Source organism: Podarcis muralis, chromosome 3, assembly GCF_964188315.1.
Source record: "Podarcis muralis chromosome 3, rPodMur119.hap1.1, whole genome shotgun sequence".
NCBI classification, from domain to species: Eukaryota; Metazoa; Chordata; class Lepidosauria; order Squamata; family Lacertidae; genus Podarcis; species Podarcis muralis.
In genome coordinates, this window is record NC_135657.1 from 27488643 (window position 1) to 27512642 (window position 24000).

At 40.8% G+C, this 24000-nt stretch overlaps 1 protein-coding gene across 1 annotated transcript in view; it reads right to left on the minus strand.

Annotated features, from left to right (window-relative positions):
- USH2A (usherin) overlaps positions 1 to 24000 on the minus strand; it is a 433394-nt gene that overhangs the window by 175749 nt on the left and 233645 nt on the right. The window contains exons 38-40 of the mRNA XM_028724645.2: positions 14047 to 14226; positions 1693 to 1843; positions 1409 to 1551 (exon numbers count right to left, since the gene is read on the minus strand). Coding sequence (XP_028580478.2) covers positions 1409 to 1551; positions 1693 to 1843; positions 14047 to 14226 — 474 coding nt within the window. The remainder of the gene's footprint in view (positions 1 to 1408; positions 1552 to 1692; positions 1844 to 14046; positions 14227 to 24000) is intronic.

A 24000-nucleotide genomic window follows, 5' to 3' on the forward strand; every position in this document is an offset into this window, starting at 1 on the left:
GTTCAGGAAGTGTTATCAGTTCTAACCAACTGCTGGTTCTAAGGTTACGGGAAATAGTTAAAGTAATAAAGAAGTCCCACACCCAAATGTGCCTTCTGGCAGAGTTCTTGTATTTAAAGAGCTGCTTAGCAGACTGAATACAGCAGGTAAAGATGCATTGCCATGCGGAAAAAGCTTTATTCATTGGCTTTCTACATGTTAAAGACACTGGTTAGGGGTGAGGAAAGTGTGAAATCCATCTTGGGACTCAGCTAAAAGGTAAAGGTAAAGGTACCCCTGCCCGTACGGGCCAGTCTTGACAGACTCTGGGGTTGGTGCGCCCATCTCACTCTATAGGCCGGGGGCCAGCGCTGTCCGGAGACACTTCCGGGTCACGTGGCCAGCGTGACATTGCTGCTCTGGCGAGCCAGAGCCGCACACGGAAACGCCGTTTACCTTCCCGCTAGAAAGCGGTCCCTATTTATCTACTTGCACGCGGGGGTGCTTTCGACCTGCTAGGTTGGCAGGCGCTGGGACCGAGCAACGGGAGCGCACCCCGCCGCGGGGATTCGAACCGCCGACCTTTCGATCGGCAAGCCCTAGGCGCTGAGGCTTTTACCCACAGCGCCACCCGCGTCCCTCAGCTACTCAGGGACTCAGCTACTCGGCTGCAAATAAAACATTTTAAATGTGTTATAAAATGCTATATAGAAGTGTGACACTAGATGGCGACAGTGAACTATGCCAAATTCAATGTATTTTTCAAAACGCTTTTTTAAAAAGCATTTTCGCAGTGTTTTTTTTATAGGTGTGTAGATTCCACCTAGGTCTGGCTTTATCATGAAACAAGGCAAACATTGGATGCAGATTCCATCAAGGATGCAGCTTTCCTGCATCCAACTTTCATTCTATGTGCATTAAAAGCAAACAAACAAAGCTTCAGGCACCAGGGTCTGAGTAGCTCTTGGTGGTACATAAGAAGAGCAATGATAGATTAGGCTAAGGGCTCATCTGCACCAACATCCTGTTCCCACCAAGTGTTGCCGCCATCCCGAGTGTCCCCCCCAAAAAAATACTGCTTCCAACAGAACTTCAAGTTTTAAAATACTGCTTCATTAGATAAATGAAAAGCCAAAGTAATTTTTTAAGAAACAACACGTCTGCTGCAGATCAGTATGATCACCCAAACAAAATTATAGGAGCAAATTTCTGCAATTAATGTATGTTTATCTGGCTTTTCAATATTCCATTGATTTCACCACTGGAAAAGTGTGTTTAGGATTGTGGTCTTAACCTGCTTAAGAGCGCTGAGTGATGAATCTTAAAAAATGCTATTATCATTAAATCAGATATGATTAAGTCTTATATGCTGTACTTGTGGGCATTTACTTAAGCGGAAATGCACTCTGCAGTTCCACAAACTACTTACTGTCCTCTGCTGTAATCATTAGAGTCCAGTTGCTGTATGTATCACCGTATCCATTGCAGGCGATAACCCTCATTTCATATGATGTGTACGGCTGCAGTTCTGTGACTAAATGGGTTAATGAAGCTGAAGGTTCAGAAAGCAATCTAAAGGGGAAAAAATACATTTTAAAAAAGAAAATAGGAAACAAAATGAAGGTGGGACACATTACATATGTACAGAAATGCTACTCTGCAGATCATTTAACATTTCTTCAGTATGTTGAATAGATTTTATTATTTGCTTACTCTAGTCTATCTTCTGGGGAGTGCTTAGGCCTCATTTGGAGTCGGTAGCTGGGTAAGCCTGGAGCATTGTTGCGAACTGGTGTAGACCAGACAACCTGAAGACTGGTCGGTGTGGCAGATGAAAGCCTTGGAGGCAACATGCCATCTGGAGCTGTCGAAAAACATGGATGAATTAGAGCAGAGAAAAATGTGGAGAACATATGCTGGATGGAATCAAAATGCTCCATGCACTAAAACAAACAAACAAAACCTGTTTCTGAGGATCAAAAGCAATGTAAGCATGGTCCATTTAATTCAACATCTTCTTCCCCCCTCTTCATTATTGCACTATTGTACTATAGGCTTTCCATTGCAATGCCATTATCATGCTATTCCCCCAACACCAACAGGATTTAAGAAGAAACACTCTCAAACAGAAAGAGAGTTGGCAATCCACAGGTTCAAGTCACCTTTCTTTCTTTCTTTCCATCTATTTCTTTCTTTCTTTCGTTCTTTCCATCTATCTATCTATCTCTTTCTTTCTTTCTTATCCATCAACTAAATATTCTGGGCATTTTACAAATGTATTAAGAATGCAAAATACGATCCAACACTTAGAACTATAAGCAATACAAATCACACAACATACCATTTAAAATGTTGGGCACAGCAATATAAGTCAGACTCCAGCCCTACTCCAAAGCTGACAACATATTTGGGAAACTGCAATAAAAAAAAACTTCAAATCCTTCCATTAAAGGCAACTTATTTCCATGTAAATCCAAGCAGAGTTAAGTACGGACTACAGAGGATTTGTTTACATGCTGGTCAACGTGGGATAGTCCTATTGCATTAAGAGTTACATATAATTTACACATAATTTCTGAAAACATAAAAAAATGCAAAATTGCACTCAAAAGGATCAAAGCACTTCTGTGGAGTCTCTTGTTGAGCAGTAATAAAAAAAGGTGTTCTGTGAAACTGTTCACATGGTGATCATTAAACTTCCCAAGCAACTAATCACCTGCACCCATATATCAAATGCCCACTGATTATTCAAAAATAAAGCATTTCACATATATTTAATAATAGGAGTGTTTCAGGAAACATTTTCCTCTTTCATCTCTTTAGTCCCAACTTCTCCTCCAAGGAATTGCTTAGTATCTAAGCAATAATTAGAAGACAGCAATAATTTCTCTGCCACATTCTTAACAGAAGAGCCATGTACCTATCAGGGTGATATATTGGCTCTAACAAGCAATGCTACTCAAAATGCTCTGCTCAAGGTTTAATATAGCCCTCAAGGGGCAACCACTCCACCAGTAACTTACTGAATCAACACATCTTGTCCAGTAAATGCTCAATTAGCATGGTGAAATGGCATGGTGTAATTACAAAGAAGAAGCACAAGAATGAAAAGTATTACAAAACTGAATTGCACCCTATATCAAAAAGCCTCCACCCATCTATGTCTCTTGAAGATAGCCTTCGCCAACCCAGATGTTTGGAACAGCAGCCAGCCTGGGCTCAGAAACTCTTCATGACATTAACCAAGATAAAGATTAAGTCACATCCAAAGTACTGACCTCACACCTCCCCCTGCAACCTGGTCTGACAAGAAAAAAACCAAGAGGGGGCTGGTTCCATTAATATCTCTTATCCCACCTCACTGGACCCTCTTTCTACATAATGAACCCCGGGGGTGTCAAAGGCAGCTGGCTTCCTGTTTGGTTGAGCCTCTTCCTACTGGGCAGCCCTTTGCAGAATCACCAGAGATTAAATAGGGTGGGTTTGCTCCTTGTCTTTCCTTTGAATGCCTTCATATCTGCTAAAGAAATTTTGTTTAGTAACCAAGTCTCCCTTAGATCTCAATGAATATGTTTTCTTTCTTTTAAAATAGCTTATTTCTTCAGCTCTCTTAAAAATATTTAAATAACTCTGTTTTTGTAATTTGAACTCTGGTGTTAGTTAAAGTTTTGCCTAGTCACAGGGTCTGACCCACTCACATTGCTTAGCCAATTGGCTCACACTCCATGCTAAGGATAAGGAGTCTGTGACCCTCAAGATGTTTACTGGACTCCAACTCCCATCAGCACCAACCAGCAAGGCCCAATATCTGGGCCTGGAGTGGGGTCTGGGGTGACAGGAGTTGTAGCTGAACATCTAGCCACTGCTTTAAAGGGACAGTTAAAAGGAACACACGGTAAATCATCTTTACAAGTATCTTTGCAAGTTTATCATCCTCAAGCTGAACTTCTGCTAAAACTATGCAAAGAATAAAAGAATGCCAATAAGCAATTAGTTGACTGATTAATGATTATAAATACGTGTCAGGGAGACACTAGATGGAATCTATTGCTGTCCAGGAAAGCCAATTACCGGTATATGTCATGCTGTTTAAAAAGATACCCAGCCAATAACTGTCATAGAATAATGAGCTACCAAAACAAGGAATAAACAAACAAATGGATATCACATGCTAATCTAAATCTATGAATGAATAAATTCCTTTTCACAGCCATTGGTACCTATAGTTGCTTTGTAGGCTGTCATGTATTATTGACCTCTTGTTAAGGACACATAGCTTCAAGAATAATTCAATCACCACACACATGCATATATAATTCGGTAGTCATATGTTAAACAGCTTTATCTTCCCAACATGGCAAGAAAAAGAGGACAAGAGGCTTGGAAAGCTCAGAAATCTGGAATGACTTCCCTTTTCATGCATTTATAAAAATAATCAAGGTTTCTACCCTACATCTCTTTCAACCTATAAAGCCTCATACAGCTCAGGATCAAGGGCTCTGGGAGGCTAGGGATGCTCATTTGAGATCTCGCGGAAACTCTGACGGTCCCACAAGATCTTATGAAACCATCCCAGAGCGAGGAACACTGAACAGGCCTTGCGCCCAAGAAAGGCAGAGAGCTACTTATGTTGCATTTTGGTTGGTTTAAGATCCAGTGGACCTGTGGCCGACTAAATTAATAGCATAACATGTCAACATAAGCATTCCAGCACAATCATGAGTCAAAACCAATGAAGAAGCAATAGTAGCAAAGTTCAATGTTCCAGCTGCAGCATACCAGAACTGACTCGTTGTCTTGTTCACAATATGTCTAAAGAATTCAAAGTATTGGCTCTTTGAAGAAATCTATATTCTCTAGTGTACAAAGAATACTGCATTGCATGTCAGGTTCAGCTAAAACCTATTTTTTATTATTTTGGCTTCTCTTCCCCCCTTAACAAAAATCTAATTTGCTTGTTGTTCCCTTAGGTACACAGTACACAGTTCATAATTCATTTGATGTAAAATGTCAGTTTAGATTCTTGCACTTCTTTGATACATGAGAAAAAACATGTACATTTCAATTTTCTTCTATGAGACTCTGCCAGCAAAAGCCTCCCATTGAGCTGCTCAAAGACCTTTGTGTTAAATTAAACATCAAGATTCAGAAACTGTGAGGAATGATATTTCCAAGACATATAGTACAAATATATGAGCCTGGGAAAAAGGTAATGATTTTTCCTACCAGTAAAGTGATCTCTCCCAAAGAGCATCTTTGATCCTTGAATTAGTTCTCAGTTATAATTTAATACATCACGACTGTCGGGAGCTTTCTTTACATTTAGACACAAAGTAATATAGTCAGGTCCACAAAGAGCAAAACAACATATTCAGGGGTGTTTCTTTCTCTCATTATGTTTATTCTCTCAATAACAGTGCATGAAGAGGCATAAAAAGTGGGCATGGCAATCGGGCTGAAAAAAGGAACTAGTCAAGAAACCACCAATCACTGTTTATTTAATTAGTGCATTGCTCTAAGGGACTCATGATGGTGTGCATGTCATCCTCAAATCCACCCTGTAAGGTAGGGTGGACTGAGACCAGGGCATCTCTGTCCAGGAGCCACAGACGTTGTACCCATCATAGCTCCTGGAAGGCACTGCAAGTCAATGATGAAGATGTACAAATCAACAACGTAAAACTGCACACCTGAATGTGTGACTGGCTCAAGTTCACTTTGTAAGCATCGTGAACCTAGGAATCATGGTCAAAGTCCATTTCTCGATCCACTACACCACACATAACACAGCTGGCATGATACATGCAATTCACAGGATATCCTAAGATTACATTTGAGAACAGATTCTGTGTTGCCCAGCTATGGTCTCTCTGACATCACAGCAGCTCACGCAATACCTAGGGAGGAAGACTGACATATTACCAAAGTTGTGTTTATTTTGGTTTTTGTATTTTGACAATACCTACACATTTTCAATTTGATACCATCGTCTTATCTCCACTGTCAGAGTAACTGCCCTACATGGCCTCTACAAAGAAAACCCAGAGTGCTGAATGGCAATATAGATTTAATAAAAAATGCACCGTGCTTCTCAAATTAAGGGTAATGTTTCAGGTGCTGCACATACCTTTAATACTTGCCATCAATGTTTTTATGCTAATGTCCTCATTTTTAGCAACTATCCTTTAGTATTTTTCTTGCAAATGAATTATTGCGTGGCTGTTTGAAATTGGCTAGCCCAAGTTTTTTTGTGTTGTGTGGTTTTTTTTTTGGGGGGGGGGTTTGGTGCACTATGTCATTTAGCAAAAACTCAAAACAGCTTGGCTGGGTTTTGTCCTACATGTCAAAGTAAAAGACAAAGGATTATAGCCAACTCTGGTTACATAAGGAAGGATACATTAAGAGATGAAAAGTATCATTATCAGAAACCTCTTTCCTCCATCATTTGATGGTTCTTAAGAAATTAAAAAAGCCGTCCATACCAAACACAGAGAACATGTCTCATAGCGGGGCAAGGAACATGTAAAGCAAGTTCATGTTTTTCCTCACTAAAACAGACCTAAGCTACTATTTATTTTCATTTCGTTTCAGATCTTGAGAGGTCATGCAGTGTTGTTGTTGTTGTTTAATATTATTAATATTATTATTTTTAAATGAGGAATGAAGAGTTCAAGTCTATCAACTGATCCAAACAAGGATATTTTTTCAATAGTCTAGTGTACTATTTTCACTTCATGGTTATAATATCCAATGATTACACTACGCTTATAGTGAAATCACAACTGATGTGACTTAAAACACAATTGTTTTCAGGATATGCACTTTGGATTCTAAAGTGAGCACAGTTTTGGAGTACAGTTTGGGGAAGTGCCAATAGTGGTTGAGCTTCTACTTTGCATGCAGGCAGTCCCAGGTCCAATCTCTGGCAACTCCCGGTAGGGCTTGGAGAGAACCCTGTCTGAAATCCAGGAGAGCTGTTGCCTGCCAGTGTAGACAATACTGAAAAAGATGGACTAATGGTCTTAGTATAAGGCAGCTTCCTGTGTTCTTAGGCTGGTGTCCTTCTTGCAACTCAAGCGTTCCAACAAAGAATGGATGTGAAGCCAAGGTTCCAATGTCTAAACAGAATATCACAGGCCACTCACTTGGAAGGTACTGAGTAAAACTACTACATCTTTTGGGGTGAAACATTATACCCTCCTCCCCATAATGAAAATAGCTCACTTTGTGTTGTTGTTTAGTCGTTTGGTCGTGTCCGACTCTTCGTGACCCCATGGACCAGAGCACGCCAGGCACTCCTGTCTTCCACTGCCTCCCGCAGTTTGGTCAAACTCATGCTAGTAGCTTCGAGAACACTGCCCAACCATCTTGTCTTCTGTCGTCCCCTTCTCCTTGTGCCCTCCATCTTTCCCCACATCAGGGTCTTTTCCAGGGAGTCTTCTCTTCTCATGAGGTGGCCAAAGTATTGGAGTCTCAGCTTCACGATCTGTCCTTCCAGTGAGCACTCAGGGCTGATTTCCTTAAGAATGGATAGGTTTGATCTTCTTGCAGTCCATGGGACTCTCAAGAGTCTCCTCCAGCACTTAAGCCACGTCAAAAGGACAACTTCAAGCCTTCTTGTTTCAGCAGTGTTGTGAGCAAGTAGGAACAAAGCAAAAGTCTCAGCTGCTTTTCTGCCAGGATCCTCCTTTTGCCAGTGTGAGGCAGCAGCCTACGTTGATCTCTGACACATATGTGGACAACCAGGGTCCAGTACCACCCTGCCTGTATGCATTGTGAGGATCAGAAAGCTGTAAAAAAATGCAGCTGAACTCTAGACTAAGCCCCACAAAAGGATACCAAAAGAGCATCTGTAATGACCAGAGCATGCTTATAAAGAAGTCAAAATCCAATGCTAAAAGAATGGCAAACCCGCTGCAATATAACCACAATCTTACAATACACATGCATGCAAATCCTAAAAGTCTAAGCAAGCGTTTGATGTCTTCTTCTTTCCATTTTTTATTTTACTATTTCATTTCAAACTACTTCATCTCAAACAGGATTGGTTTTAACCTGAAAGTTATAGAATGCCTGCCTTTGAAAATGGGAAAAAAGCCAAAAGGAAAAAAGAACACTTATGGAAATCATACTTAAGGAACAATATCCCACTATTTATCCCCTGGTAAAGTGTGGGGGGTGGGATCAGTGATTGATCCCCTCTTCTCCGCTAAACCCCACAATTCATGCCCTCAAGATGCACTTAAGAGAATTCCTTTTTGTTATCATTTTTTTGTCTATATAACCCACATGAGAGTACATAAATGTGTTAGGGAGCCACGTCTATGCTGGAGGCTTGCTGAGGCTATTGCAAGCAAGAAAGCTTCAAAGCTTCCTCTGCTATGCTTAGTACCTCAAAAGTTGATATTTGGCTCACTTTGCTTGAATATTATTTTTTAATCAGAAGACTAACCTCTGCATTGTAGCAAGCTCCATGCAAGCAGCATAAGAAATACATTAATCCAGCGTTTTTGTTTTTAAAAAATAAAATCATGATGTCTTCCTCTGCTGACAGTTTATTAAGATGACACTTTCTTGAGAAAGCAGACTGTTATTATTGCATCTACATAAAGTCTTTCCTTCTGAGTCCTGAACTGTCATACAGAATGTATATGTGGAAATATATTAAAGGGTAAGGCATTATGTCTTGCTATCTGCATGCATTTAATACTGGGAATGCTCCCATTGTAAAGTAAGAGCCAGGGTGGTGTGGTTAGCTTGCAGACTGGGGAGACTTGAAAGCTCAGCTGGTCACACTCTTTCTCGCAAGCTAATCTACATCACAGGGTTGTGAAGAAGATAAAATGAGTGAAGAAGAACCATGTGTGCCACCTTAATCTCGTTGGAGGAGGGGGGATATAAATGTAATGAATGAAATAAAGTTGCATTGATAAAACACTTCCATGAAGCTCAGGAGTTAAGGAATTCTGGCTACATCAAGCCCTATTTAGTGGAGAGCCAGTCCAACACAGATCCTTCCTGAACTGAAGAGGAAGATCGGAATGGGGATTGTAAGTGGGATCACACCGGACTCCTGATCAAGGGGATTTATAGGTCAAAGCCAGCACCTTGAATTTTGCTTGGAAACAAAGTGGAAGCCAGTGCAGTTGTGCCAGAGTTGGTGTTATATGTCCAGACTCCGGCTGCTGAATTCTCCACCAGCTGCAGTTTCCAAACCATCTCTAAAGGGAGCCCCATGTATAATATACTGCAGATCTAGCAAGTGTCAATAGGACAGAAAACGGTAGAGAACATTTACGCTGCCCCCTTCACTCCCCCTCCAAAAAACCCCTGGGGATTCTGGTCTGGGGATACATATGTGCTCCTACTTTGACAGTTTTCCAGGGGAGCCTGGTGCCACTTGAACTGTGACGTCCTAGGCATGTGCTTCTATTGCCTACTGAACTGAGCTAGCACAACAAACATTTCAAAGACGTAGGTTCTTCCTTTCACCCTCCTCCTTTGTCTTTCTCACTGAACAACGAAACCATCCCACAAGACAACTATAATGGAATGTATAATGTTCTCATAAATTTCTTCATGCTATTTTAAAGACCATAATTGCTATTTATTTGAGTTAATTTCAAAATTGCTTGAATGCCAGCGTCTGATTATTCTGCTGAGCTTCACACACAGACACACACACAGACACAGACAGACACACAACTCCTCCTGAAACATATTAGGACAAGATTAATGGGATGAATTTATTCATTTTAGGGAAAAAGAGAGCTCAGAAGAAAACTATTTCTACCTCTGCAGTATGAAATTTGTCACTAATCATTTTAAACTATGCCCTTTTATGCTTCTTCTGTCTCTTTTAGCTTTCTATGCAGTTCTTTGATGTAACAAAGACAGTTCCAGACAAGATTTCAGTTCCTCTGGAAAAAAAAGTCTTGAGGCCAAATGCAGTGTATTTAAAATTTATACACTCCATAATGCCTTTGTTCTGAACTTGAACATCATGCAAAACTTCTGTTTTCTTTCGCTTTACAACTCTGAGATCATTTGTTTTCCTGGTTTCAGCTTATTATAATGCAACACCGAGTTTAGCTGGTGGTTCCATCATTTAACTACATGCACAGTCATGGCTGACCCTTTCTGATCAATTGCCAATCCATACAGGTTTGACTGATAAAAGAGCCAATTAGATTTAAGCAAATTAAGGGACATCACCAATGTCAACCACTTATTAAACCAAATGCCAAATTCCATGCATACAAAACACTAATGCACCAAGTCCCATTAAGAGTTGAATTCTTAACCCCATTAGTAACTCAAGACCTCTACAGGGGAAGGGTCACAACAAAGTTTCATATTTATGGATTCACATTTGGATCTTGTTTTTATTTTATTTTTTATATTATTTTCTAAGAACTCTTGAACCAGCACTGAAAGAATGAGGATAGTTGATAAAAATGTAACCCCATCTTAAAGATATATTTTTAAAAATGACTCTAAACACTATTCTCAGTTATTTAAAATATTACTATGCAATAATCTTCAAAATATGTCTTTCTTGCTATGTTAAAATTTTAAAGAATATTACATAGCAATCTTTTAAATAACCGAACTAATCCAGACTCTAAAAATGCTACACTTTTTAACAGCTGTATTTTGTTGTCACATACAAATAATTTCCATTAACCTTCTATATAATTATACAATTAATTTTTATCCAAGATTTTATTTTAAAAAAACAACATTTAAAAGTATCATGTTTGTGTTTTGGTTTGTTTTTACTATTGCAAATAGAAAAACTCACACTTTGCAAAAAAATAACTATTAGCCAAGAATTGTTATTGTTCATATCAATAAATTACATTTCCTTTTGGTGAACTTACAGTAATTAACAAATCAATAGATTTTATGCTGAGAGTACATTTGGGATAATAATTTCTCTTGATTAGATTACACAGGTAAATCATTTGTTCTTTCAAACACCATGTCAAATATGCTATTGTCCAAATCAAGGGATATCCACCAAATATTCAAAACAAGTTCCCTCCACAGGAGCCTGCTTCAAATTAAATAAATAAACCAATTTCCCATTTTATCACAGGGAAATGAATGGATTAATCCTAGCAATTAATGCATGCTTTCAGTTCAAACCTTTACATATTTCTCAATTCCCATTCTTCATTAACTGATATGAAACCTTGTGATTTCAACACCTGCTAGAGAACACTGAACACAGCCACAAAATCTGCAAGGGTGGCTGAGTTTTTATCAATAGTATCTCTTAGAGTGGTGAATTGCACTATTTAGAGGGAAGAAACTCCAATGAAAATATTATTGCATATTTTTTGCATGGCTGTCTATTTGTATATATTTTAAATTTTTCTATATGGATATTTTATGATGGCCTATATTTGCAATGCCTAATAAACGGTTTAGCGAAGTAAGTACAGCCACAAAAGGTAGTTTCTTTTGGAAAAGAATATACACATCCCCCTGTTTTGTAGCCTACAGTTCTACACATGCCCTTCAATTAAGTGAACAAATTTTTTTGGGGGGGGGATAGTAATTGATTGTTACAGTTCTGCTTCTGCCCTTTAAGAGAATGGCGGGGGGTGGGGGTGGCAGAAAGCAGGAGTAAACTGCACAATACCAATCTACACCAAAGTTAGCCAGAATATAGAAACAATCTGGTAAGCAGCCATCTCATGCAAATAAACGTATTTCCTACATTTCACACTTCTGGTGTAAAGGATGTGTTTTGTGAGAAAAACAAAGAGTTAAGATAAAGAAAGGATCATTACCTCCCTAACACACTTTCAAGAGCTGTTGTAGAGGAAGATTGAATGAATCAAAGGCAGAACAGTCATTTGAAATAACTGGAGGAAATATATACTAAAGGAATGTGTTAGGTCCCTGTATTCATCACTGCAACTACAAGGGTCAGGAATATCAGCCACAGAAGTCACCACACTTGGCCACCAAAGAAGAATTCTGGATGACCCAATGGCTGCAAATGATATTGTAATCACTACATATCGATTCAGTAAGCAAAGTCCACAATGTAACACTATGAACCGTGTTCTTGTGCTTTTTGGCACCCCTCACCCTATAAATCAAGTAAACATCCTGGTTAGGTGTGCCAATTCCTGGCTGGTGGCGTTATACAATGGCACTGGTTTGGGAACAGAGCTAAAAGGATCAGCTAAAAGGATAAGCCTGCGTGAAGAATGCTTGTCTTTCAAAAAGAGAACCAGCACATACCCAAATGCCCTCCAAAGCTGGACTTTTAAGCAAAAGTCTTCAGATCACCTTCAGTTAAGCTTGCAAATCTGATAAATTCCTCTTACCAACCGGTTGCGACAGAGTGCTGCAGTTTACTGTTTCATTTTAAAATGTGGCATTAGGGCCTAGAGTGTTAATGCACTCAAACAAAATTATTATAATAAAACATAATGGCAAGGTAAATATGGATTATAGAATGTCCTATATATCAGTGCTTTTCTCATATGTGCTGGTTCATTTATTATTCATTTCAGTACGAATCACAGTCCACTGGACAACGGGATGGGAAATTTCTTTAATAACTTCCAGTGCTAATTTAATTCTACTTAAACACACATAGTCTAGTGAATGCCACATGCTTTTCAGCATGATTTTATGTGTAAATCAGGATAATATGTTTTCAGATCATTAAGTAAAAGGAAGCATGAACTAAAACCTATTTAATCAATGAGGTATTGCTTTTAAAGTACCACAAGGTCATAAAAAAGATCATTTCAAAGCTATACGTTTCCTAATTGTAATCAACAACAATCAAATGATGAAAGAAGCTATATCATAATTCCTAGAATAAGTTGGTATAAATATTAAATATATGCCCATCTTTAAAGTTGCTCTGCTTTTTTCTTTTGTGAGTCTCTCTCTCTGTGTGTGTGTCATAAGCACCACTACCCTCTCATTCACAGCCACACACGCACACACAAACACACAACCCCTCCCCCACCTAGCTTACACTGCAAACACCATTCTGGAGCAAGGAAGGGAAGTAGGTTGGGTCGGCAGAGGTTTGGGCTGCTAGCAGCTGACCAAGAAACTTTAAAAACAAAACAAAACACAGCCCCACCCATATTGGGAGAGGTCTGCTGTGCAAAGGGTGGTTTGTGTCTGCTTGCAGCGTGGGCTGGATGACGCCTGAAACAGTTTCTCATGTTTCCAAAAAGATTGGTGACTGCCTACCTAAACAGAAGGATGGAAATAAAGGCCGCTCTGTACTACACATTTAAAGCAGTTGCATATTACTTCATGGCTTCCCTCAAATGATCCTGGGAAGTATAGTTTATTGATGGCACTGAGGGTTGTTAGCAGGCTCCAATTCCCCTCACAGAGCTACAAGCCCCACAGTCAATCTCTCTTCCCAAGGAACTGTTAGGTCTGTGAAGAGAATAAAGGTAAAGGGTAAAGGGACCCCTGACCATTAGGTCCAGTCGTGGCCAACTCTGGGGTTGCGGCGCTCATCTCGCTCTATAGGCTGAGGGAGCCGGCGTACAGCTTCCGGGTCATGTGGCCAGTATGACTAAGCCGCTTCTGGCGAACCAGAGCAGCACACAGAAACGTCGTTTACCTTCCCGCCGGAGCAGTACCTATTTATCTACTTGCACTTTGACGCGCTTTCGGACTGCTAGGTTGGCAGGAGCAGGGACCAAGAAACGGGAGCTCACCCCGTCACAGGGATTCGAACCGCCGACCTTCTGATCGGCAAGTCCTAGGCTCTGTGGCTTAACCCACAGCACCACCCGCGTCCCTGTGACGAGAATAGGTGTCTCCAAACAGCTCTCAGCACTCTTAACAAACTACATTTCTCAGGATTCTTTGAGGGAAGCCAAGACTGTTTATAAAGTGGTCTGATGCTGCTTTAAATGTATAGTGCATATTGGGGCGGAGAGGGCAGTGACAGCACAACTGCACCCCACCTTCAAATATTTAATTTTGACCAGAAACTGCTCTTCTGAAAATGTTTGTGTGCTTTACTTGTGATGGGGTGGGTGGAGAACATTTCATCATACTTACCCGAAGGAGGTGTGGCGGTCATCACAGGATCACTCATCACATAGCTTTGGCTATTTGAAGCATTCACCTGAACTGTGTAGTTTGAAAACGGAATTAGTCCTCCAATGGGCACCCAGATATTTGCTTCTTTGCTGGTATGCAATTTTTTTGTCCCATTTAAAATAGTATAATTGCCATTAGCTGGAAGAGAAAGAGAGAAAAAGCTAAAACTTTCTCTGGCTGCTAAAGCTCATCCATGTTTAAAAAAAAACACAAAACATAAATTGTTACAATATTTCTCAATAACAATCACATGATCATTAACAGAAAGCTGTAAGTCATAAAGAACAATTGTCATTGCAGACAGGGCTGGAAAAGTGAAAACCATAAAGTGGGTGTGTTACTGGCCGAAAAATCGCAGTATCAAGAGTCTGTAGAAGGGGGTGGGTTTAATCGCCTAGGTGAGAGGGTGTTTGAGAGAGTGGAAATGAGGGTTTTTTGGGGCGGTTTTCTGCTGTTACATGGGTTGTTCTTATTCAGCAGACCTAATTTATTGTGCCTGGTTGTTGATTATTTTATTTATTCAAAGGTGGCTGACTTATTTTAAAATCTGAGGAAAATACTATAGAATATCAACAACCAGAACTTCATTAAGCATTTAATTATGGCTGAAGAGTACACTGAAGAGTACACACACTTAACTCGTTTATGATGTAAAACTGGGAAGGAAAGCAAATATTTTATAGTAGCAGCTAACATGGTGGCGCTGTGATGTAAACCACTGAGCCTTGGACTCCCTCGGCCAGTAAAGCATGATGAGCACCACAACCCCAGAGTCGTTCGCGACTAGACTTAACTGTCAGGGGTCCTTTACCTTTTTAACATGGTGTCCTCCAGAAGTTTTGGACTACAGCTCTCACCATCCTTGATCATTTGCCATGATGGCTGAGGCTGATGGAAGTTTAAGTCCATCACATCTTGCAAGCATCACTTTGGCTAAACCTGGACTAGGGTATGCATTTTAGACCAGCTTGATATAGACCAACAGCCTAGGTCGGGATGTCACCAGCACTGCATGCATCAGCAATGGTGTCTACATACCTGAGGTGATAGACGATTTTGTCTACCTGGGCTCCACCATAACCAGCAACATCCCCATCAATGCTTAGCTTGACAAGCGTATTGGGCAAGGCAGTGATGGGAGAATGTTATGCTAATGACCAATACCAAGATTAAGGTCTACCAGGCTTGCACTGCTTTGTGGCAGTGAGCCTTGGGAAACTTACACACACACACCCATGAGCAACTCCTCAACACCTTCCACATGCACTGCATCAGATTTTGGGCATCACAAGGCAGGACAGAGTCTCAAACAAAGATGTGCTCTCCAAAGCCCACATGTTCCCAGCTTGTTTGTAGACTCCTGTCTATGCTGACTTGGTAATATCCACAGAATGGAAGATGGCAGGATCCCTTAGGACGTACGCTACATGGAGCTGGCTTCAAACACCAGACCCATTGGCATATCAACTCTGCATTGCAAAGGTGTCTGCAAACATGACATGAAGGCCATGAACATTTCCTGCTTGGCAGGGGGTTGGACTCGATGGCCCTTGTGGTCTATTCCAACTCTATGATTCTATGATTAACCCTGCCATGTGGGAATCCCTTGAAGATGACTGCAGTGCCTGGAGACAATCATTCAGGTTGTGTATCCACAGCAGTGACCAGAGGAGGAATGACTGCTGGGAGCAGCACAAAGAAACAAGGCTATAGTACACCTGTATCAGCACAACTGGTTGCCTTCATCTGCCCCAGCTGCAACTGAAAACGTCTCTTCCATGTTAGTCTCTACAACCACATCAGGAGCTATAACTCTCCAACAATTTGACTTCACTTGAGGTGCACTCTTCCACTGTCTCCCAAGACAGATGAATGCCAGTAACAATTTTCATGTATTATATTCCCTTGCATTTAATTATACAATTTTTTAAAAAGGAGCAACATTTTATCCCATTTACAGATTACAAATGCAATGAATCATTCACACAATCATTTTTCCCACTTGCAAGAAGTGTTATTTTCCACTGTATGTTCAGTATGTAAGATCCACTTTCAGCTACACAACAAATATTAGTATTTTTGTTTTAAAATGCTTACGATAAAAAGCTATCAGCAAAGCAACACTTTGTTCTGATGCCTAGATAACAACAGTAATACACAGTAATTATATAATTAGTTGTAACATTAAGTTCTAGTTATAGCAGAATGATTACTTGGTAATTATGAGAAGTATATAATTACTCAATAATTATGAGAAGTATGTAATTACATAACCATTTTATTCAGCTCCCCCCAAAAATGAACTTGCACATTTATAATGAGTTAGGCAAAGCAGGAGTTCAAATTGCTCACTGCTTCAAATTCCAATGAGGAGCCAGTGACAGATCTCCTAACATGAATTATGTACAGAACAAAGGTTTCTCATCCAAACAATTTGCAGTACTGGCAACTAAAATATTAGGAAAATCTTATTCTCTCTCTCACACACACCCCCTTTTCTTTAAGAATGCAGGTCCTCAAATTACTCATGCTGGCAGTGACACACAGTGTGCAGCTTTGCCACTTTTCACTGCATAAACTTGACTTTCAGTGGGCTGGAAAATGCAGCCACATTGGTTCAGCCTGAAAGAAAGTGCGACACTGATAAGCATTTCATATCATTTGATGGCATTCCTGACTAGTTTGCCTCAGCTTGGATCCTATTTGTGAGTATAAGTGGGTAGTGCATTCCTCTTTCCATTTTTCATATGTGTCCTTCTTCGCACCTGACTCGCAATTCTAAACACAGCGGTTTGACAACAAGAACGTGCCTCATGCCTATATTAGCAATAGCCTGGGATACTGGTAAGTTTCAAGGCAATTGTTCTTCCTCCTGTATGGTTGCACTGAGGCAACTATTTATCCTATTTGTTTCAGCCTTTCCCTTTCCTGACAGGATCCTCAACCAGGATGTTTTCATTAACCCCTTACTGTCAACTCCATTCAGCAAGGATATGTCCGCGAAGGAAGCTTCTAGAACCAGCCTTTCCTCATGGAGAGCCAGCGGAAAGTTGTTCAGTAAGCAGGCAATCCTGGTTTTGGGACTAATTCATACAACCATCTCTCCCTAACAGCAGCCACTGCCTCAAAAAACAGTTAACCCGGATGACTTTTAAAGGGGAACCAGATAATTTCATGGAAGAATAAGCTTGTCAGTGGCTACTAGTCATGATTGATATATGCTGCCTCCAAATTTACAGGAAGTGGTTGTTGGTGAAGAACAGCTAGAGAAGGCAACTGACCTCGTGTCCTGCTTGTGGACTTCCCAAGAGATATCTGGTTAGCCATGGGTGGAACAGGAGGCTGGACTTTGGTCTGATCCAGCAAAGTTCTTTTTATGGATACAGTGGTATGTCAAAAGCCAATCCAGCACAAATGCATAGCGGAAATACAGAAAAGGCTTCTCTTCTACACAGTGGCAGAGGAAGGGGGTCCAGTAGGGGTGGTCCGCCCTGGGTGTCATCCCTGAGAGGGGGGTGACATCGCTGTGCCTCCCCCAGGGACACTCGCCACGGGCAGCACCCCCCGGGACACTCGACGTGGACAGCTTAAAAAAGTCACTAAAGGGAAACAGTACTGAGTGAAGCCAAACAACCCAGGCCCATTTTGGAATTCCAAATATGACCAATATCTAGCTGCTATTAAATATTACATCACTGAGATTACAATAAGGCTCCCCCCCCCCTTAAAGTAAATGAAAAGTGGACTTCAAAAGCCTTTCATTTCAAGGCATTGAAAAATGACCCATAAATTAGCACTTATTTACTTTTCCTTCTCATGGCTTCTTCAAACGTGCTCCTCTACAAGCACAATGAATAGAGTGGGGTGGGGGAGGTATATGATATTATCCTTTGTGCTCCATTTTTATTGCAGAAAGTGCCCCTGCGTGTAAATATTAAAAGAGGAGGTGGGTGGGTATTTGTAGCCTCATTCTAAATGTTTCTGTGTCATCAAATAGAATCTTAGGCTGAGGGTTTAGGGCAACAGACCAGTACAATAATAAGGGGGGGGGGTTAAAATGATGGACAACCTTTTAGGGTCCCTATGCGAAAAATACAGTTGGAAAGAAATGCCAGGACCCAAAGGTAACCCTCCTTGATCTTCCACCATCTTTTGTTAATTATATCATCATTGTAGCACTCCAAGAAATTCACACAGAGCAAAAGTTCCATGCAACCTAAGTGAGGTTTTCCTTTGAAGCAGAGACCCATGGGATCTGATCTTTTGGATTGACTGCTCTCTTTGGCAGCCTGGGCCAGCCCCCCATTGTGTTCACTAAGATCAGTTTGTGTAAGTAGCACTAATAAACTGACAAGGAAATGCCATGGAGAGCAATGAAGTGGGAAGATGAAGGCAGCTTTCTGTTCCTTATACTGCCTACAACCTGTAAATCATGCAACCTTTTTTTTATTAAAAAAAATAGTAATAATACTTTTATCTCATAGACTCACAATGCCTGCTGAGAAGAGGAGGGTGAAAAATAAATGACCCTTTGACTCAAGTGTATTTAGGGGCTTGTTCAATACAAGGAGGTTCACAAAGGAGATGTATTATAGTCCAGAAAAGTCTGCAGGCTATCATATCCCCCGCTGCGTGAGCAAAGGTGGGAAATGCACAAACCACAGATATGGAAAAGCTCATTTAGAAAACAGCCCACACCACTCTGCTGTTTCTAACTATGAGTCAAGCACAATTTTATGTGCCTTGTTAGAAGCAAAAATAACGAACTTGTACCGAGTAGCAATCGGTGGATGGAACTTGGGTGAAAAAGGATCAATAGAGGTTAAATGTAATAAATGAGATTAAAAATATTTTCCATACGCAGAGATAACACAGAGACGACTGCTTTTTAGAGATAAAAAATAATGCCAATGATGACGGAATGGCTATAAAGATTTGCAAAAACATCTTACAAAACAAGCTGAAATTTATTTTGTTCTTATTTATGATTCATAAATTCATGATGGTGGCAGCATTTTCCCAAGCTCTTGATTGGCTTGGAGTAATTATCCAAATCCCCTACCTCTGGGAAACTCAGGAGGTTTACAACCCAATTTGCTGCCCAGCAATCTCCCTGCCTGAGCTGACGGATGCTGAGGATTCCCACACTGCTGGTTCTGGGGGACTTCAACATCTTATTCACCGGCAGGTCACACTCTGGACCTTGTTTTCTCAACTGGCAGGAAGAGGGTGATCTGAAAGTGGGTGATATTGACACCAGAACCTTGTCATGGCCAGATCACTTCCTGTTGAGGTTTCTGCTTTCAACACCCTTTCCCCTCCGTAGAGGCAGGGGACCTTTCAGGATGGTCTCCCCTTTGAGGCTGATGGATCCGGTGGGCTTCCAGATGGCTCTGGGGGATTTCCCAGCTGATATGCCTGGTGCTCCTGCCAAAGCCCTGGCCAACCTCTTGAATATCCAAATGGCTCAGGCCATTGACAGAATCACACTGAGTGCACTCTCCAGCTTTGTGGAGCCTGCTTGGCTCTTTGGGATACTCCAGAGCTTAGGACAAGGAAACAAGCTATGAGACAGCTCAAATGTGAGTAGAGGAAAACTCTAGTCAAATGCAACTGAACACCACTGATGGCTCATCATTGCACCTACCTAGTGGCAGTGAAGGCAGCAAAGATGGTATGCAATACATTGAACCTCCATTGCATCCTTATTGTGTCAACTGGCAGAGCATTTCTGGGTAGTGATAAATCACTTACTGTCTGGGCTGAAGGAGGTGGTAGAAGCAATGGGAGCTCACTGTGGCTTGTTTTCATCCACTGGGATCTTTACTCCACTATTACAGTAGATAAAGGTCAAGGGGAGTCTAGAGCGCTGTCTAGTTCTGTTGCGTTGGATGAGTTTCAGTTAGTAAGAGTTGAGGATGTGGATAAGATGCTTGAATCGGTCAGGGTGACCACTTGCACTCTGGACCCTTGCTGCTCTTGAGTGATAAAAACTAGCAGGGAGGGATCAGCTGTCTTGGCCAGGGAGGTGACTAATGCTTCCTTGTGAGAGGGGGTGGTTCCTGCCTGCTTGAAGGAGGCAGTGTTACGTGCTGAACTGTTGCTTTGCATTGGTAATGGACTGGATGAGAGCCAACAAACTGAAGTTGAATCCAGATAAGTCTGAAGCACTTTTAAGGGGTGGTTCCCTAGACCGGATGGATGGATGGACGGTTGCTTCCTCTTGATGGGGGTCACACTTCCTCTGAAGGAGCATGTACGTAGCTTGGGGGTTCTTCTGGATCTTTTACTGTTGCTTGAGGCTTAGGTGGCCTAAGTGATGTGGAGAGCCTTCCATCAGCTTGGACTGGTGGTCCAACTGCTCCCCTATCTGGACAGAGATAACCTAAATTCTGTTGTCTATACTCTGGTAACCTCTAGGTTGGATTACTGCCTCTGAATACAGTTTGGAAACTTCAGCTGGTACAGAAGTCGGTAGCCAGGCTGCTCACCAGGGCAAAACGGTTTAAGCATATAATGCCATTCCTAGACTGACTGCACTGGCTGTGAATTAGTTTCTGGGGCCAATTCAGCGTGCTGGTTTTGGCCTATAAAGCCTCATATGACTCGGGACCGCCATACCTAAAATACCCACCTCTACTGATATGAACTGATATGGATCCTGCAATCAAAATCTGAGGTTCATCTTTGTGTACATCCACCACAAGAGGTCTGGAGGGTGTGAACATGAGAACGGCACTTTTCTGTGGCGGCTTCCTGTTTCTGGAATGCTATCCCTAGGGAGGCTTGCCTGGAAACTTCATTACATATCTTTAGGTGCCATGCAAAAACCAGGTCTTTGGCTGATTGACATTCGATGGCATTTGTGCTTGTGAGAGGTGGATTACTGGTTTGGTTTTGGTTTGGGAGTTTTGCACATTTTGTGTTCTCCTTTTGTATTTTTATGTGAACTTCCGTGATCTTCGAATGAAGGGCAGTACACAAATTAAATAAACAGATAGATTTCAAGCTAATTTCACAATTTATTTGGGAAACCTGCCCACCTTTAGTAGGGAAGGGAATCTCATGTCTTGTAGAGAGGTGCCTCTTACTACTGCCATTTTTCCTGCTAGTTTCTATATAAAATGATATGCATAGATTAAAAAATATCTATCTGACAATCTATCTGGGTGAAAACTGAGGTAATAAAGTGTGCTATTATGGGCACATACTATAAGCTTCACCCAATGCTCCTATTGATGAATGAGCATGCAAATGTAAGGGAATTGTTCGAAAGAGGTTCTAAAGCATGTTTTTTTCTTTAATATTCATGTAAATAGGTGCATAAAACTCTAGTGGATTGCTGGTGCATGAATTACTGCTGTCCTGGGTCCATCATCCTATGGGGTTCACTAGACTGAAATAACATAAATGGGCATCCTTTCCCATTCTTCTTATAATCATTGTCACAAGAATTTTAATGCCTCATATATTCCCGTAATTTTTTTTTTCCTGTGAGCTGTACTGTTTTGACCTTTTCAATATTCTGTAATTTGACTGGCTGGCCATTTCAAGTTCTCTCCTTTTTACAGCCTTATTAACTTGTGGGAAAGAGGTGAAATGGACAGCCAATCAGAATACATAATATTGCAAAGGTCACAGTAGTGCAGTATAGCACCAAGCAGACATGGAATACTATCTGGTAGGCATTAGCATTCCAATTTCTTATTCATGTTACAAAGATTGTAACAGGAATAGAAAATGGCACAACATCAAGCCATTCATGGCAAAGACTGTAACAGAAAAGGAAATAGAATAAACTAAATTCGTTCTTTTTTGCATTCAGAAAGAGGAGTTCTCTTTATCCCATACTTCACCTCGCTGAATGAATGTATACGTGAAGAAGCAATAGTATTGAATGGCAATATCCACTCTGATTCACTGAATTTACAGCAGTCATTTCGTATTGCTAATCCAATCATTTTAACAGTTCAGAGTCCCCTTGCCAAGTAACAAAATTGCTCATGGTCATGTACAAAGAACACATCAACCTTAAAAACATTAAAGCCTATTTTAAAAACACTAATTCAAAGCAACAAGAGAGGCAGCATAATAGAAAAATAACACATCTGGAAATAACTGAGAAGTGATAGATGCAGAAGGTGACTAGGTAGAACTCTCTGGTTAGGAATTTGAGACTAGCTGCCTTCAACGAAGCAGGCCTTGCTCTGCATTTCATGACCTCGTGCTACCTACATTGCATGTAAGCCATTACAATACAGTCATGGAAAAAAGTAAATACGCTAGTCAGGAAATGTAAATTCAGACAATCCAACTGCAGGTTAAAGATGCATGCTGGAGGATACCCTATTCCTAGAGTTAATTAGTAACTCTGGATAAGATTGTAGAGATACTTGCAACGGGTTTGAGGGTCTACTTGTTAGCTCATGAGTAGGTTCAATTCAGCAATGACAGACAAACCTAGACAGCATCTTAAAAAGCAGAGACATCACCTTGGCGACCAAGGTCCGTATAGTTAAAGCTATGGTTTTCCCAGTAGTGATGTATGGAAGTGAGAGTTGAACCATAAAGAAGGCTGATCGCCGAAGAATTGATGCTTTTGAATTTTGGTGCTGGAGGAGACTCTTGAGAGTCCCATGGACTGCAAGAAGACCAAACCTATCCATTCTTAAGGAAATCAGCCCTGAGTGCTCCCTGGAAGGACAGATCCTGAAGCTGAGGCTCCAATACTTTGGCCACCTCATGAGAAGAGAAGACTCCCTGGAAAAGATTCTGATGTTGGAAAAGATGGAGGGCACAAGGAGAAGGGGAAGACAGAGGACGAGATGGTTGGACAGTGTTCTCGAAGTTACCAGCATGAGTTTGACCAAACTGTGGGAGGCAGTAGAAGACAGGAGTGCCTGGCGTGCTCTGGTCCATGGGGTCACGAAGAGTCGGACACGACTAAACAACAACAACAAGGTTCACTTCCTTGTACGATTGTTGAACTGGAACTGCTTCATCTTAACCCATAATTGCTTCCTCCAATTCATCACAATGGCATCACAATGAGCTGAACTTTTCAGTAACAGATCAAACAAAACCTTAGATCTTGCATTTTTCATCACATTCATCTTCCTAATATTCCTCTAAGACAGCCCAATATTGTTCCCACTTTACACATGGGAAAATTAGCTGAGATAGATCACTTTACGATTAATTTAGAGGAAGAGCTAGAATTGTCTTACTGATCAACTTCTATTGCAGTGGTTTTCAATAAATCTGAAGGAGTTGCAGGAGAAGTTTTGTAAGGGCCACAAAAAGAAAAGAAAGGGAAAAAATTGTGCACTAAAGTTCTTTGTCTAGCTATCTTTCTATCTTTCTTTCTGTCTATCAGGTAAAACAAAACTCATGTTTGTTTGGCAGTACTTTTCTTTTTTACTTGTTTATCAACAAGTAGCCTAATTTGCATGGTTGTTGCAAATTGGATTTTCAGTCAATTACAAGTTTGGGGAAATTGGGCCTCTGCACCATCAAAAACATTTAAAAGTCTAATGTCATTTTTGTTCAGCCTTTACGCTTTTCTTTGTGAATGGTGCTTTCAAATAATTATGAAAACTGGTTTTGAGTTGATGGATGAGTTGGCTGTTCTTGCAGTTGGATCAGAATTTCAAGCCCTCTAATTATGCTATAAAAGTGAAGGTACATAGCAAGGTGTTTAAAAATTGGTGTAGCCTTAATGCAAAAGAAGTCAGTTATGCCTCTTAAAACATATTCCTGTCCATTACTCTGTGAATTCAACTCTGAGTACTCTTCCCAAGGTCTACACCCTGTAAATTCCTTTGTTTATATTGTAACAAGAAATCCCCAAAGTCCCAGTTCTTTAACAAGTTGTTTAACCAAACACCTCTCCGGGCTGGAAGAATTTAATTG